Source organism: Phasianus colchicus, chromosome 5 (assembly GCF_987193195.1).
Source record: "Phasianus colchicus chromosome 5, bPhaCol1.hap1.1, whole genome shotgun sequence".
Classification (NCBI taxonomy): domain Eukaryota; kingdom Metazoa; phylum Chordata; class Aves; order Galliformes; family Phasianidae; genus Phasianus; species Phasianus colchicus.
This window is the reverse complement of record NC_143440.1, coordinates 57,605,346-57,619,775: the sequence shown is the minus strand read 5'-3', so window position 1 is coordinate 57,619,775 and position 14,430 is coordinate 57,605,346. Positions and strand designations below refer to the sequence as shown.

Here is a 14,430-nt window from a genome sequence, read left to right as displayed (position 1 = left end):
TGAGTCCTCTGTAATGTGGAGCAGAATTTGAACTGGCACAGTGTGACTTTCTGTGATTTGCATGGAAGAAATGCATGGAAACACTCCTGGTTTGCCCTGTGATGCTGAGCGCTGAGCCCCATCCCTGGTTGGGGTTTGCTTTGAGATGATGCCTTGGGACAGTGGCCACGGGCTGTGGATGTGACAGAAGGGGTTTCTAATGGGCTCTGCTCACTAACAAGCTTGTAATTAGGGAGCTCAGGCAGGGAGAACCACATCTGGGCAGGTGGCACAGAGTGGGTCTTCCTCATGTGACATCTCTCCGGGTGGGTTTCTGCTGGTGTGGCTGGGGAAGAGACTTGGCTGAGCTTCACTCTGCATGATTGCGACCTGGGTGGTAATTTTCCCAGAGAAATGCATTGAATCCCCCACACCTCACCCATATGACCAAGCCTGCTCAATTTCCTACACAGAACCAAACATAACAACCTGAGGTGCTGTTGCCCATTCGGACCTCCCTAACCCATCCCAGTCTCTTTGTCACCGCTTCCCCTCCTCGCCCCTCTCTGCAGGATGCTTCATGCACATCCCTGCTCTGTTCCCCCACTGCTGAGTCAGACAATCTGCTTCTGTCCCGCTCTCAGGGACATGCAAACCAGATGTCTGCAGCCTCTGGTCTCATGCCCAAAGTCTGTCATGCCGTCCCCTCAACTGTATTTCCTTCAGGCTGCACTGATCTGTTTTATTCCCAGTTTTCTAAACTTGGGGTGGTGCTTCCTTCTCTCCTCTGGGTTTCTTCCATAAAGCCCATATCCTTCTGAAGATGCATTGCCCAGAACTGGGCTTTGTATCAGAGCTGAGCAGAGAAGACTTGGTTGCCATATGTACAGGGTTCTGGTGCTGTGCAGCTCTCTGTGCTCAAATAACACAGCAGCGCTGGCTGCGTGTGATCCATTGTATCCCCACATCTCCTCTGCAAAAAGTACTGCCCGTTCCCTGCTCTCATTCTGTGCCGTTTGCTGTTCCTACATCCGTGCACAACTTCATGCATTTTTATTGGATTGTGTCTTATTTCATCCAGACCGGGTTCTGGCTTTGCCAAATCCATTCTGAGCTGCAGCCACGTCTTCTGAAGTGCCAAACTTACTCTCTCTTCCACCCTCCAGGGCAACCACTGGATGCATTGGGGCCCACCAGGACCCCCCATCCGTGGTTCGTCTCCCCTGATGTTACATATTTCTCTATTTTCCATCCATCTTCATGCTGAAGGAAACAAATAGAAGTCCTCATCCTGCTGCTCACATTAGACACAGCGTTTTGGGCAATCACGCCATGACTTAGCAATTAGGTCCCAATAATTGGTGATTAAGAAGTAGCTCTGTGTGTGGAAGGCCAGATCACTGCTCCACGGGGTTGCTGGGGAGTTGGGCTTTCCAAGGGCCATGAAATCACCTTATGCAGCTTTGCACATCCTTATTTTCTGCAGGGTTCCATGAGTGTGTGAAGTTGAATCTCTTTTCTGCCAGTGTCCAGTTGGACTTTGCCATTGACTTTGTCCTGTGCCAAAGGCAAATGTCCCCAGGGCATAGGGGAACAGGCAGATCTCTAATGTACCATCACTAGAATGTTGTGTTTCCCATAAATGAAGCTGAGATTCAAACCTGCCAGGCTCTGTGCTGGAAGCAGAAGGCTTGCTGTTAATAACTTTTCATTTCTCAAAGCAGAAAATTGGGGTGAGGCTTTTGGTAGTGGGATTTAGAATTGTCACCTGTTGGGACTCTTGGAAAATGGCAAACTTCAACTTGCCTGTGCTTGGTAACTGCTTTGCCCCCTTGTTTGGCGTGAGGTTCATCTCCTTCAGGGATTTAACACAAATCCTGACCTGTGTCAGTGGACAGAGCCTGTCAGTGGGCAAGGATGGTTTGGGTTGGAAGGGACCATCCACTCCCAGCTGCTGCCATGAGCAGGGACACCTCCCACCAGCCCAGGGTGCCCAAAGCCCCATCCAGCCTGGCCTTGGGCACTGCAGGGATAGGGCACGAGGTCTTATCAGGAGGATGGGAGCTTTGCCTGTTTGCAAATGAAAACTCACTGGGGACTTGCTGAGGTGGGCTGAGTGTGGCACTGGGGTCTGTACAGGGATGAGACACAGGTGACCCTCCTTTAGCAAGCAGCAAAGGGGTCTGTGCATGGGAAAGTGGATACTCCTCTCCCCTTGATGGCCACATTGAGCAGGCAAAGCCCAGGGAGCTCTTTCCCCTCCCACCCTTGTTCATGGTCAGTGCTTTCCTGGCACAGGCAGTCAGGGCCTACCATGTGCTCTGCCTTACATGAGTGTGGGCTTTAATGCTGTTTGGGGCTGAAATGCTGTTTTTTATTCCTGTGCAGGCTGAGATGATGCAGGTAGATATCTCATTGATGAGGCAGGGGACAAGGACTGATGGGACTGATGGGATTGCTGAGGGTGCCAGTGGAGTGCAGTAGGCTTGGCAGGCTGCGTGGTGCTGTTCAGGTGCTAAATGAGTCAGGTCCCAATCTGCCAGAGCATTTGAAGCCTTTAGGACATAGAGCAGAAGCAGCAGCATGGGCTGAACCCACCACCTGCAGAACCCAGGGGAGACTCTGAGTGGGGCTGGAGCTACAAAAGTGGGTTTTGGAGACCATCTTTGACAGCACATCATTTCTCCCTTCTCCAATGTAAAATAATGACAATCTCTTTGTTTCTCTTTAAGCAGCTATTTAAATTTTCAGCACACATCATCTTCCCCCACGCCATAAACCAGTGTCTGTAAGCTGCAGCACAACCATTTGCTGGTGTTAAGCTCAATCCCACCATTCCCTTCTGCAGCTTCCATGTTTCCAACAAAGCATGAGGAACATGCCCATGCCATGGCACAACACCAGCCCCCCATGTAGCATCACCAAATCACATGGCTGCAGATGGGCATCAGAGCAGCCAACTCAGCTTTAGGAAAAGTCCTCAGGTCATTTTGTGAAGGGGCCCTTTGTAGGGACTGAGTGTATAGCAGTGGGTCTGGATCCACTGAGCTTGGTGGGATGCTTTGTGATGACTGGAGCAGATGCTGGAACACATCTTAATGGTTTTATCTTGGGTGTAGTGTAGACAAGAGCGATTGGATCAGAGTGGTTTCAAGAGCCAGGAAACTAACTCATGGCAACAGAGTTGCTCACCCAGGGTCCCCCTTCCATCATACCCATAGCATCTCACCCTCTGTAGGGCCCCGTGAAGTTCATTTGGGCACCCGAAGCATCAGTGGGATGGCAGATGGGGAAAACAGCCCTTAAAAACCCCTCTGTTGCCTCCTCAGTTGACCCAGCTGTTGCTAGCACGTGTCGTTAAGCAGCATCATAACTAACGGGGAGCTCTTGTCCCATTGCCCTTGTGCTGCAGATGTTCCAGCCTGGCTGAAGAGTCTCCGGCTGCACAAGTACGCCGCTCTCTTCTCACAGATGACATACGAGGAGATGATGGCCCTCACTGAATGCCAGCTCGAGGCACAAGTAGGTCTGCAGGAGGTCACAAGGCTGTCAGCCCCAGCGCATCCCACTGGCAATGGGATGCCTGGGATGCATCTTGGTGGTGGTTGGAGAGCAAACAGCAAAAGGAACATGGAGTGTTGGGAGAGTGAAAAAACACGCTGTACTTTGAGAAGGCCACATCCCTGGTTTCTTACTGGAATTCCCGTCTTCTTCAGAGTCACTGGGAGCTGTGCTTGGGGTTTGGTTTTGTTGGGATTTGGGCGTTTTGGGGGCACAGTCTTCAGGTCGTAGCTCCCGAAAGTCAGTGGGACTTTGGTGGCTGATTTCTGAGTAAACCTTTGAGGATGTTCCCTGTCTTAGCTTGTATCTGTGTTAGCCTTGGTGTAAAAAAATCCAAGCAACACCTTTGCTTTCACTGTTTGAGATATACCAGGGTAGGGATGGGTTAGCTGGAAATCTACATCTCCAGCAACTTCCTGAGTGATTTTCTATGCAGATCAGAAATTGGATTAATTTATAGCAGCCCTTTCCATTTCGGAGGGAAGGGCTTTGTGTTGCTCAGGCCATCTCATGGAAATGGTAATGCCAGGCTTGTGCTGTTTTTGCAGAACGTTACCAAAGGCGCAAGACACAAAATAGTCATCAGCATCCAAAAGCTAAAAGAAAGACAGAACCTGCTCAAATCATTAGAAAGGGTAAGTAATCACAACAGCTTTTATGTTTCCTGTTTTCCCCCACAGACCCAGTGGGAGCAGCTCGCCTGACCTTTTGCTATTTGTTATTGGGATATTGTATTATATTTAATTGCACCATCCTCCAACAGCAACCAACACAGCCTCCCACTAGGGGCCTTTAAATACCTCTGTGGTGTGTTGCTATTTATTGGTGTTTTCCTTAGCTCACTGCTTCACTATTTATTTATAATACAGGATTGTACTTGGAGTATTGCAGAAGCTAATTAAGTCATATTTACTGCCATACGTTAATAATTACTGTTAAATCCAAGAGGCAGCCCACTGGATTGAGCTCACCTCAGAGATGTGTTTTCCAGCCTCTACTCCTTCCCCTCCACGTAGGTTTTGGGATATGGCATTGACCACAAGCCCAGCCAGCTATGTATGGAGGGAAGTGCCAGGGGCTGCTTTGCATAGAATCAGACTCATGGTAGAGAATAGCTTGGGTTGGGAAGGACTTCATGTCCAGCTTTTTGTCCACCAGGACCCTCCAGTCCTCAGCAGAGCAGCTCTCAGTGATTCTCCTCCTGGTCTGTGCACATGCCTGGGATTGCCCTGACCTAAATGAGCACTTTGGCCTCATTGAACCTCATGAGGTTCATGTGGGCCCACTTGTCGAGCTTGTCCAGCTCCCTCTGGATGGCACTCATGGCTCACACACTTGGGTGTGGGCTGGGGGATCTCCCTGTACCACTCTGTGCTGGGACTCAATGCTGCTGGACTTGGGAGGAGGCATCTCTGGTTTTCCAGGCTTCCTATCCAAATAGTTTTCTTTTTTTTTTTTTTTATCCTGAGGTTAAGCAAGAGCGTGTGTGTGTGACTTGATTTTTTTGGGCATTGTCTTGCTGCTGAAGATCACTGCTTTCTTGGAAAGAGGCTGCTCCACCCTCTCTGCCGGTTAGCAGAGCAGCAGATTTCCCCAGAAAGTATTGCCCAACAGCCTGACGTCGTGCATCCCTGTGTCTCCAGGCTGAATTTTTTTTTGCTGCAGGGATTTCAGTTCAACTGCAGGCTGCACAGAGCTGTGGGTCCCATCCCTGGAGGCACCCAAAGCCATGGATGGGGTTTCAGACATCCTGATGTGATGGGAGGCACCTCTGCCCATGGCACGAGGTGGGGCTGGGTGGGCTTTAAGGTCTCTTCCAACTCAAACCATCCCGTGATTAATGGTGCTGGTGTGGTTTGTAAGCCCTTTCATCACCACAAATCCTCCCTTGCCTTGAACCCACAGGACATCCTGGAAGGTGGCAACCTGCGTGTCCCGCTGCAGGAACTACACCAAATGATCCTCACCCCCATCAAAGCCTACTCTTCCCAAATCTCCAGCCCGGAGGAGCACAGCCGGGACGCGGACTCACATCACCCCCCCTCCCTGCTGGGCTCAGACAGCCAGGGCTCCGATGGCAAGGACTCTGCAGCGGGGGGCATGCAGCAGCATCACCTGCCAGGCTGTGAGGGTGAATCGGGGGGCGGCCCTTTGCCTGAAGGTGACCTGCCTGGACAGTTCACAAGGGTGATGGGGAAAGGTGAGAGAGGTTTTGGAAGTGTCCCATACAGACTAGCTGGGTCTAAGCCCCTTTTTAAACTGCGGGGTAGATGTAGGATATTCAAACATGCAGGTGCTGTTCCATGCGGGGTGTAGGGTTTGCATTAGGGATTAATGTGCTAGGAGGTGGATGGTAGAAGTGCAAGGTAGAGAGCAGCATCATGTGCCATACACAGGGCTGCTGCAGCAGGTATTTTAGACATGTCCTGCTTCCCCTCCACGGTATCTGAGGTGTTCAGGCTGGCTGCATCCAGCAGGTGTGCACAGAAGACAAGAATAGAAAGAAACTTCCTGGGGTGCAGTGGGGAACAGCAGCCCTGTTAAAAACCTGCTGTCATCTGCTGCCTTTCACATGTTGTAATGGGGAGATGGGAGGGGGGCAGGTCCTGCACTCCTGGCTTGCTTGGGTCTAATTCTGGGGACTCATCTGGATGGACACCAGTGTAACTGAGAACAAAATCTGACCCTAAATATAGGACAGGAATTAGGGACGTGCTTTTTTTCTCATTGATAGAAGGGAAGGGGGGATCCAAGGCCCTGATCCCAGCTCAGCTGTATATTCCCATTGATTTTCCCTTCTCTTTCTTGCAGTGTGCACACAACTTTTAGTTTCCCGACCCGATGAAGAGAATATAAGCTCCTATTTACAGCTTATAGACAAATGTCTAATACACGAGGTGAGCTGTGACAGATCTTGTTGTTCTCATCCCTTAGAAACTGTTTCCAAAGTATCTGTTTATATAAACGCTCTGGTTTCTAACACAAATATTTTTGGGGAGTATTAATAGTAATTATGGAGCCAGTAGGGTGCACAGAAACACTGCTCCTCCAGTGCTTGCATGGTGGCATAGATGTGGAGCTGGGAAGTGCCTCGTGCCAGCCTGGCACTACTAAGCTCCAAGCTGTGCATGCAGCTTAAATAAAAGAAAAGCTGATTTGTGAGCATCCAAGGAGTGTTCCCACTGAGCTGGTACCCACAGGGAACCCTGGAAATGGTGGAAGAGGTACAGCTGTGCCCTGGGAAGGATAAGGGAATCTCTGGGTGTTTTTTTTTAACATAGAATCATAGAATATCCCAAATTGGAAGGGAGTCACAAGGATCATCGAGTCCAATTCCTGGCTCCACACAGGACCACCCAAAAATCAGATCATATGTCTGAGAGTAGCGTCCAGATGCTTCTTGAACTTCACAGCTCAGGGCTGTGACCACAGCCATGGGATGATGCCACTGCCTGCTGCTTTCTGTGCGTGCACATACACAGCCCTACTCACTCCATCCAGAAAAATACTCACGTGTTTCCTATTTTTTTTTTTTTGGGTGGACAGGCGTTTACAGAGATACAGAAGAAACGGCTGTTGTCATGGAAACAGCAGGTGCAAAAACTCTTTAGGTCTTTCCCTCGGAAATCCCTCCTGGAGCTGTCAGGCTATCGGCAGCAGCGGAGGTACGCGGGCACTGGGGCGGTTGGAGGGATGGCAAACAGTCCTGGAGCTCCATTTTGAATGGGGATGCTCATACTGCTGCCTGATGCTACCCCACAGCCTGGCCCTGATCCCAGGCATCTAGCAGATTAAATCCATCCAGAAGCAGGAGGGCAGCGCGATTGCACCCGTTTCACAGATGGGAAGCTCAGCCAGCGAGGAGCTGAGCAAGCAGAGGGCATCCCTGTGCCACTTCTCACCCTGCCTACTTCCCTCCTGCCTTCTGCTCATTAGATCAGGGCTGGAGTTACACCAAAAAGCCATCAGAAAGCTGGCAGATAGATTGGAAGCCTGCTGTTAGGGAGCACGGTGCTATGAACACATTGTTTACTCATCCACGGTGATGCTGGGATTTGGGTGATCCTAGCATGCAGTTGGGTTGTTTCAAGAACAAGCTATTTTTAGACCAGTTTGAACAATAACGTCAGCCTTTTGCTTCATTCCACTAAATATATGTGATTGCAATCAGCATTCCTTGCTGCCAGAGCAAGAGGGGGTGGTGGGCAGAGGGGACGTGGTATTGCCTTGCACCTTGCATTTCATAGGGGTCTGTCAGGATCGTAGAGTGGCTTGGTTTGGAAGGGACCTTAAAAGTCACCTGGTTCCACAACCCTACCATGGACAGGGCCATGGCCTCAGGTCAATGTCTGCCCCCATTACTTCCATTTGTGACTGCCTGATCTTGGGTCTGGGCCATTCTGCTGTGGACCTGGGGTTGTGATGTTAGAGCTGGTCCCACCACCTGGCTGCCATTCACTACATCTGTCCCAAGTAAATCCGTGTCTCAGAAAGCCATTGTGACCAAATCTTACCAAACTGGGGAAGACTCAGAGAGGGCTTTGTTCATAAAAACAAAGAGGAAGAAAAGGTTCCAACAGCATGAGCTGAACCTCTATCAGACACTAAGGAATCCAAATGGGAGAGACTTCTTTTGTGCTCCAGCTGCAAGATGAGTTTAAATCAAACCCCAAGAAAACAAACATCACGAACCCATGGTCGGCGGGTGGGAGGGCACGGAGCTTCAGGACCTCATTGCAACCATCACAAACCCACCTGGGGAGCACCTCCAGTCTCACCCCAGCATTTCTCTCTCTCTGCAGCCGAGGCTTTGGGCAGTCCAACTCCTTACCGACAGCCGGATCCGCCGGGGCAGGGCTGGGCAGACGAAACCCCCGCCAGTTCCAGATCCCCTCCCGCAACCTCCCCACTGCCCGCCTGGGGCTGCTGGGTCCCAGTGGGCTGCTGGGCACCCCACAGCGCAGCCCTGCTACCAGCCCTGCCATCCTCAAGCAAGGCAGACAGGTTGGTCTTGCTCGTGCCTTTGTGGGGAGCAACCTGTGGAGTAGGGAGGGCAGCTGGGTGCTCAGAGTGGGAGAATTGAGCCCATGGTGTACTTTGGTATTGATATATAGGGGAGCATCACACCTGGGGCTGTGTGTTAATAAATACCTGGCAGGAGGGGCTCAGATGGGTGGGGATGGGAGCATCACTGTCCTGATGCACACCAGTTCCCTTCTTCCACTGTTTCCCATCTCCCACCAGTTTCCATCTCCTGCCATTCCCCATCTCCCACCATCTCCCATCCAACAGCACCCATCATCTCCCACCAGTTCCCACCTCACTTGGTTCTTTGCATCCTACAGAACCTCTGGTTTGCCAACCCTGGGGGCAGCAACAGCATGCCCAGCAGGAGCCACAGCTCAGTGCAGAGGACGCGCTCGCTGCCGGTGCACACCTCCCCGCAGACCATGCTGATGTTCCAGCAGCCAGGTAGGAAGCAGTCGTTTCCCTTTTTGCTTCTCCTCATCCCATGGCGTTGGAAGTGGCCGTGCCAGCCGATAGCCAATCTTGCTCTTATTTAGGACATCATGCCACCAGGATGCCTTTGGAATGGGTGGAAGCAGAGATACTACTTGGCCCTACACATGACACCCCAGCCGTGCCGGTGCCCTGCATAACTTCCCTCTGGGGCAGTTCACTTTATGGGGCATGCTGTCACTCTGTGGTCACTTTGTCACTTGCACGTGAACTCGGTGTGGAAGAAGTGACTCGATGCCTCAAAGGAAATTCTTTTGCTAATGCCTATGAAAGTGAACGCTCTCATCTCTGCTTCCCTCCTGAACACCTGGATAATGTCCCATAGGAACTTGAGGAGCTCTTGTAGGAGCATCCTCTGATTCAGTGGTTCCTGTGAAGTTCCCATCCTTCCCGTGGTTGTGCTCATCCCCATTCCTCTGGGCAGCCCTCCGTCACCCTTTGAGCATGGCTTTTCTTACTATGGCAATTCATATGGGGCATTACACCCCCTGACAAACTGGGACCAAGCGTGGCCTCCCACGTGTGCTCTATTTAAAGCTGGCACTGTGTGTGACCTGCGGGCTGAAATGCCGCCGGGCTGGGGGTGCAGATCGCTTACAGCCCGGGTATTTGGGGACAGGGCAGTGGAAAAGCAAAGGGACAGCAGCAGCACCTACAGCCCTCTTGCCCATCCATCTTGTGTTGCCACGACAGCTCTCCCTGATTTATCGGATCGGAAATATAGGATTTGTAGGATAGGAAACGGAATGTAGGATTTATAGGATGGGAAATACATTGATAGGGAATGTGAATAGAAACGTGGTGATTTTTTGCAAACTTCTCTTTACTGAGGTTATTGCACTGGAAAAAGGAATGCTAAGTGCAGTGATAGTGTGCTGGGATGTGGGTGGGCGTTGGTTGGAGTGGGAGAAACCCAACCAAAAGGAAGCCAAAGGGGTGTAGGGCAGGTCCCCAGAGTGTCCCCTGACCCAGCTCTTCTGTCCCTGTCTCTTGCAGAGTTCCAGGTGCCGGTGACTGAACCTGACATCAACAACAGGCTGGAGTCCCTGTGCCTGAGCATGACGGAGCACGCGCTCAGCGGTGAGCACTCCCTCCTCCTTGGGCTCTTCCAGCACGTCCAGGCGGCCTCAGCCAAGCCCCCCAGGGGCTGCCCCACGCCCCCCAAAGGCTGGGACCAGCTTTGGCTGTGAGAGATGTGACAGGGTGGGATGGTTGCTGCTCCCATGGAGGGGTCTCAGCCAGCTCTGTCGAGACAGAGGGGTAAAACTAAACGCAGGGATTGCGCCCGGCGCTGGCACAGCCTGTGCTTTTAGCCACTAGTTAGCTTGCTAATCATCATTAGTGTTAGCTCACTAGTCTGCTGTTAATTAATGACAAAGCCACCCAAGCTCTCGAATGGTGCACAGGCTTCAGAGCGCTCTACCCCTCTGCCAGCCCAAGCCCTGCTTTGCTGGGGGACACGGGGACCCCCAGGGCTGCAGCCATCCCTTTGGGGTCGTGGTGATGCTGGCAGCCTGGGTGGTGACAAGGAGCAGGGAGGGAGGAGGAGGGCCAGGCTGCAAGCAGTGCAAGAGGGGAGCCCAGGGAGGCACCGGACACGCCGTGACGCAGCGGACCCGGATGGCGTGGGGACGCCAGGATGGGACGAGCCGAGCAGCCCGCATCGCCCAGAGCCTCCTGAATACACGGCCCCAAAAGCCACAGACTGTCGGATGGTGGAGGATGGGAACCCACGGGGAGGACACGGCTCCCTGCAGCGATGGCACTGCCCAGGGACAGGGACGTGGGAGCGAGGACTGGACGTGGCAGCAGGGTGCTGGCCGTGGGCACAAGGACACTGCTGTCACCGACGCGTTCCTGCGGCGCGCGCCCAGGCGAGGCTTAGCTGTGTTGTTCCTGTGCAGGGTACTGCTCCTCCAAGTTATTTGTTTTTTTCCAGGTCGCATTTCCCCCCCCCTGCCCCCCCAAGCCTCTCCAAACCGGCTGTGCTATAAATAGCTCTGCAGAAAAAATAATATTGAATAATAATAATAAACCTTTGGGGGAAAAAAATATCTAAGAGTAACAAACCTGTTTGTTTTCAAGTCTTAAATCCCGCCTGGCTGAGCAGAACAGGCAGTGCTCTGTTGGGGTGGGCACAAACCCAGCTGTGTGCTGCCCCTGAGTATCCCCTGAGTGTAATGCAGCTCATTCTGCATTGTGCAGAGTGGGGGGGGGAGAGGGTAGCCCCGCTCTGCACCCCAGGGATTGGGATGGGGTTTGGAGGAGGGTTGGGGGTGTGCTGTGGTTCGTGCCAGGGAGCATCTTGTGCTGGGGGGGGGGGAAGGGGAGGGGCTGGAAATAGGATTGGGGTGCACTTTGTGCCCCGTGGCAGCCTCCTTGTGCACTGGTGGAGGTGGAGGGATGCTCGCACTGGGTTCGGTTGTGCAGCTTTGGGTTGGGTGGCACATCCTTGGCTGCAGGGCTGTGGGCTGGTCGCATCCCTGCTGTGCTGGGTTGAAAGGGCTGTGGGGCTTTTATCAGTCGGTACTGCTGGGTTGGATGATGTGGAGAGGAGCAAGGTGGTACCCCAGGACTGGATCCATCCCCACGTGCTGGAATGGGGAGTTCCAAATTCATGGCCACATTGCCACCAAGCTGTCAGGAACCCCCGTCTGCTCCTGGAAAAGGGGACAGGGGGCCATGGCAGGAGCAAAACCCCACTCTGGCCATGGTACCGCTGTGGGTTGCAAAAAGACTTTGGGAGGAGAGCTGTTGCATCAGCCCCCCAAGACCCTATTGCCACCCTAAGGGAGGATGGATGTGGGACGGCCCCGCTTCCGTCCCACTTCACGGGATGAGCAGGGGCAGTCAGGAGCAGAGCAGTGTGACCCCAGGGCCACCCTTAATTCTGCCTTCCCACTTGCAGACGGTGTCGACCGGACCTCCACCATCTAGAGGAGGAGGACAGCCTGACGGCGGCGGTGCTGATGAGAGAAGAACTGCTGCAGGTCCAGCGGAGAGGTCCAGGCACGGGAGCCTCAGCGACAGCTTGCATCCTTTCTGTCTTTCTCTCTCTTCCTCTCTTTTCTCCTGTTTTAATTTGGTGAACGTGTAGATTGTCCTTGTGAACATACCATTAGACTTGGAATTTGTGTTGTCCTTTCTTACATCCGTGCTAAAAAAGAAAAGGGGGGAGGGGGGGAAGAGAAGAGGGGAGGGATGGCAAAGAAAGAAACAACGCTGAGAAAAACAAACTGCAAAAAATGCCTGGGGTGGGTGGGGGGTGCGGCAGAAAAGTGCTGACTTTGTGGTTTCTCCATGGGCAGTGAATGTCACCTGTGTGTGACCAAAGCCCTTAGGGGAGAATTTGCCATAGGGGACCCCGCGGGCGCTGCCAGCTGCCCCGTCCTTGTCCTCATCCCATGGGGGCCGGGCTGTAGCCTATGCAAAAAAAAAAAAAAAAAATGCCCTTGGGACCGGTGGCTGAATTATAAAAACCAAAATCAAACACACGCATTAAAAAAAAAAAAAAGCAGAAACAAACCTGCCTTTCTGTTTTGCAAAGAGCACCCGACGCAGAGATCCGTCTGTCGGTGCGGTGTTGCGGGGCGCCCGTCCTGCTGTTGGGTTGTGTCCGTCTGTCCGGCCGCCCTCGTGGCAATGGACAGTGAGGGGCTGGGGATGTCGGTGAGGGGTGATGCAGTGAGTGATGGGTGTCCGTGTCTCTGTTTTGTGTGTGTGGTAGCAGAAAGGTGCTGCATCCTGGGTTTGCACATCTGCCCAGCCTGCCCAAACCATCGCTGAGTCGAGGCATCGCTGAACGGTTGGGTTGGAAGGGGCCATAAAGATCTTCTGGTTCCACCCCTGCTGTGGGCTGGGTGCCCCCCAGCTCAGTCTGCCCAGGGCCCAATCATAGCCTAAGCACCTGCAGGGATGGGGCACCCACAGCTCTGAGCAGTGCCAGGGCCTCACCATCCTCTCTAGGTAAAGAATTTCCTACTAAAAGCCCCTTAAAATGGGGTTTCCCCAGCCCTGCAATGGGGTAATCCTGGCCACCAAGTGGGAGGACATTCTGAAAGAGCAGAACCAACCAAGTGAGAGCAGGCACCAAAACTCAGCCTTGTTATGGGGCATAAAAAACATCAGGAAGGGGACGTGAATGATGGTCACCCCTAATGGGCTTAGTGGAGGAAATGAGTAACACCTAAAGAAATCTGGATGCTCAGAGCAGGAAGTGAATGGTCGTGATGCCCCTCTGGATGTGTTTTGCTGTAAGCACTGCAGTCAGTCCCTACTGATAGAAGGGCGTGTGAGCAATGAGATTCAGTCCCTACTCATATATGAAGCTGTTGGGTTCCCAACACTGGCTCACCCCATAGCACCAAAGGGCAGCTCCAGTTGGGGTTTGACCAGCAGTGCTGCTCTTCCAGGGACTGAGCAGGGCTGGCTGTGCAGCTCTTGGCAGATGTGCAAATCCATTGGCGATGCAGCATTTTTAAGTAGTTTCATATGCATCTATATATATATATGTGTGTGTGCATATATATATATATATAAAAAGAAGTGCCAAATGCAGTGTTTTACATTTGCTGTTCCTTGGTTTGCTGTTGACCGGAAGGTGTTGAGGCGATGTTTACTTGGGGGAACGGAGAAGGGAGAAGCAAAGTGGGAGTGCTATGGGACAAGCAGGGCAGGGCGGCACAAGGAAGGGCCCGAAATCCTATTTATTCCTTTGCTGAATATAGAAACAAGAGGTTATCTGATTGTTAAGAGAGATTATTTTGGATATATTACATATGAATGTGCTATGGCTGGTAACCATGATGATGTCTGTTATTAACAACCGCCGAATCATTCGGGTTTTTTGTGTTGTTGGTTTGGTTTTGTTTTTTTTTCTCTTTTTCTCAAAGCTTATTTTCCATTGGCAGTGTATGGGTTAACGGCTCTTCCGTTGTGTTTGCTGTTTCTTGTGTTGTTTTTTTTTTTTTTTTTTTAAGTAAGGAAAAGTGGCTTCAAGTTTCCATTTTGGAAGTCCCTCCTGGCTCTGTCGGAGCCCTGCGCTGAGTGCAGGTAACAGCAGAGCTCCGTTCAAAGAAACGAATCGAATCCTAGTATTTATAAGAAGACACAACACGTGCAAAGATAAATAAATAAATAAATAGATAGACAGATAGATAAAATAAAAAGAAAAAAAAAAAAAAAAAGGAAAAAAAAAAAAAACCCAAAAAACAAAAACGGTTGCATGAATAAGGCTGTGAAGTCAAATATTTAGTAATAACGCGGCAGTGCCTTTCTTTTTTGTATTCACCCATTTCCTTCCCATCCCCCCCCACCTCCCACCCCTCCCTCCCCCCCCCAAAAAAAAAAAGTGCAACTGTTCCCTACGCC

At 51.8% G+C, this 14,430-nt stretch overlaps 1 protein-coding gene across 6 annotated transcripts in view; it reads left to right on the top strand.

Annotated features, from left to right (window-relative positions):
* SAMD4A (sterile alpha motif domain containing 4A) overlaps window positions 1-12,190 on the top strand; it is a 66,700-nt gene extending 54,510 nt beyond the window's left edge. For 4 of the 6 annotated variants that reach the window (XR_016467171.1, XR_016467173.1, XR_004168593.2 and 1 more), the window contains 9 exons: window positions 3,392-3,501; window positions 4,089-4,175; window positions 5,446-5,740; window positions 6,352-6,437; window positions 7,087-7,205; window positions 8,343-8,544; window positions 8,886-9,012; window positions 10,057-10,965; window positions 11,969-12,190. Coding sequence is in view for 2 of the 6 variants with exons in the window: in XM_031605435.2 (XP_031461295.2) it covers window positions 3,392-3,501; window positions 4,089-4,175; window positions 5,446-5,740; window positions 6,352-6,437; window positions 7,087-7,205; window positions 8,343-8,544; window positions 8,886-9,012; window positions 10,057-10,140; window positions 11,969-11,997 (1,139 nt within the window). In the remaining 4 variants the exon portion in view is untranslated. The remainder of the gene's footprint in view (window positions 1-3,391; window positions 3,502-4,088; window positions 4,176-5,445; window positions 5,741-6,351; window positions 6,438-7,086; window positions 7,206-8,342; window positions 8,545-8,885; window positions 9,013-10,056; window positions 10,966-11,968) is intronic. The other 2 variants (XM_031605435.2, XM_031605432.2) reach the window with 1 other exon arrangement.
* Window positions 12,191-14,430: the final 2,240 nt, after the last annotated feature.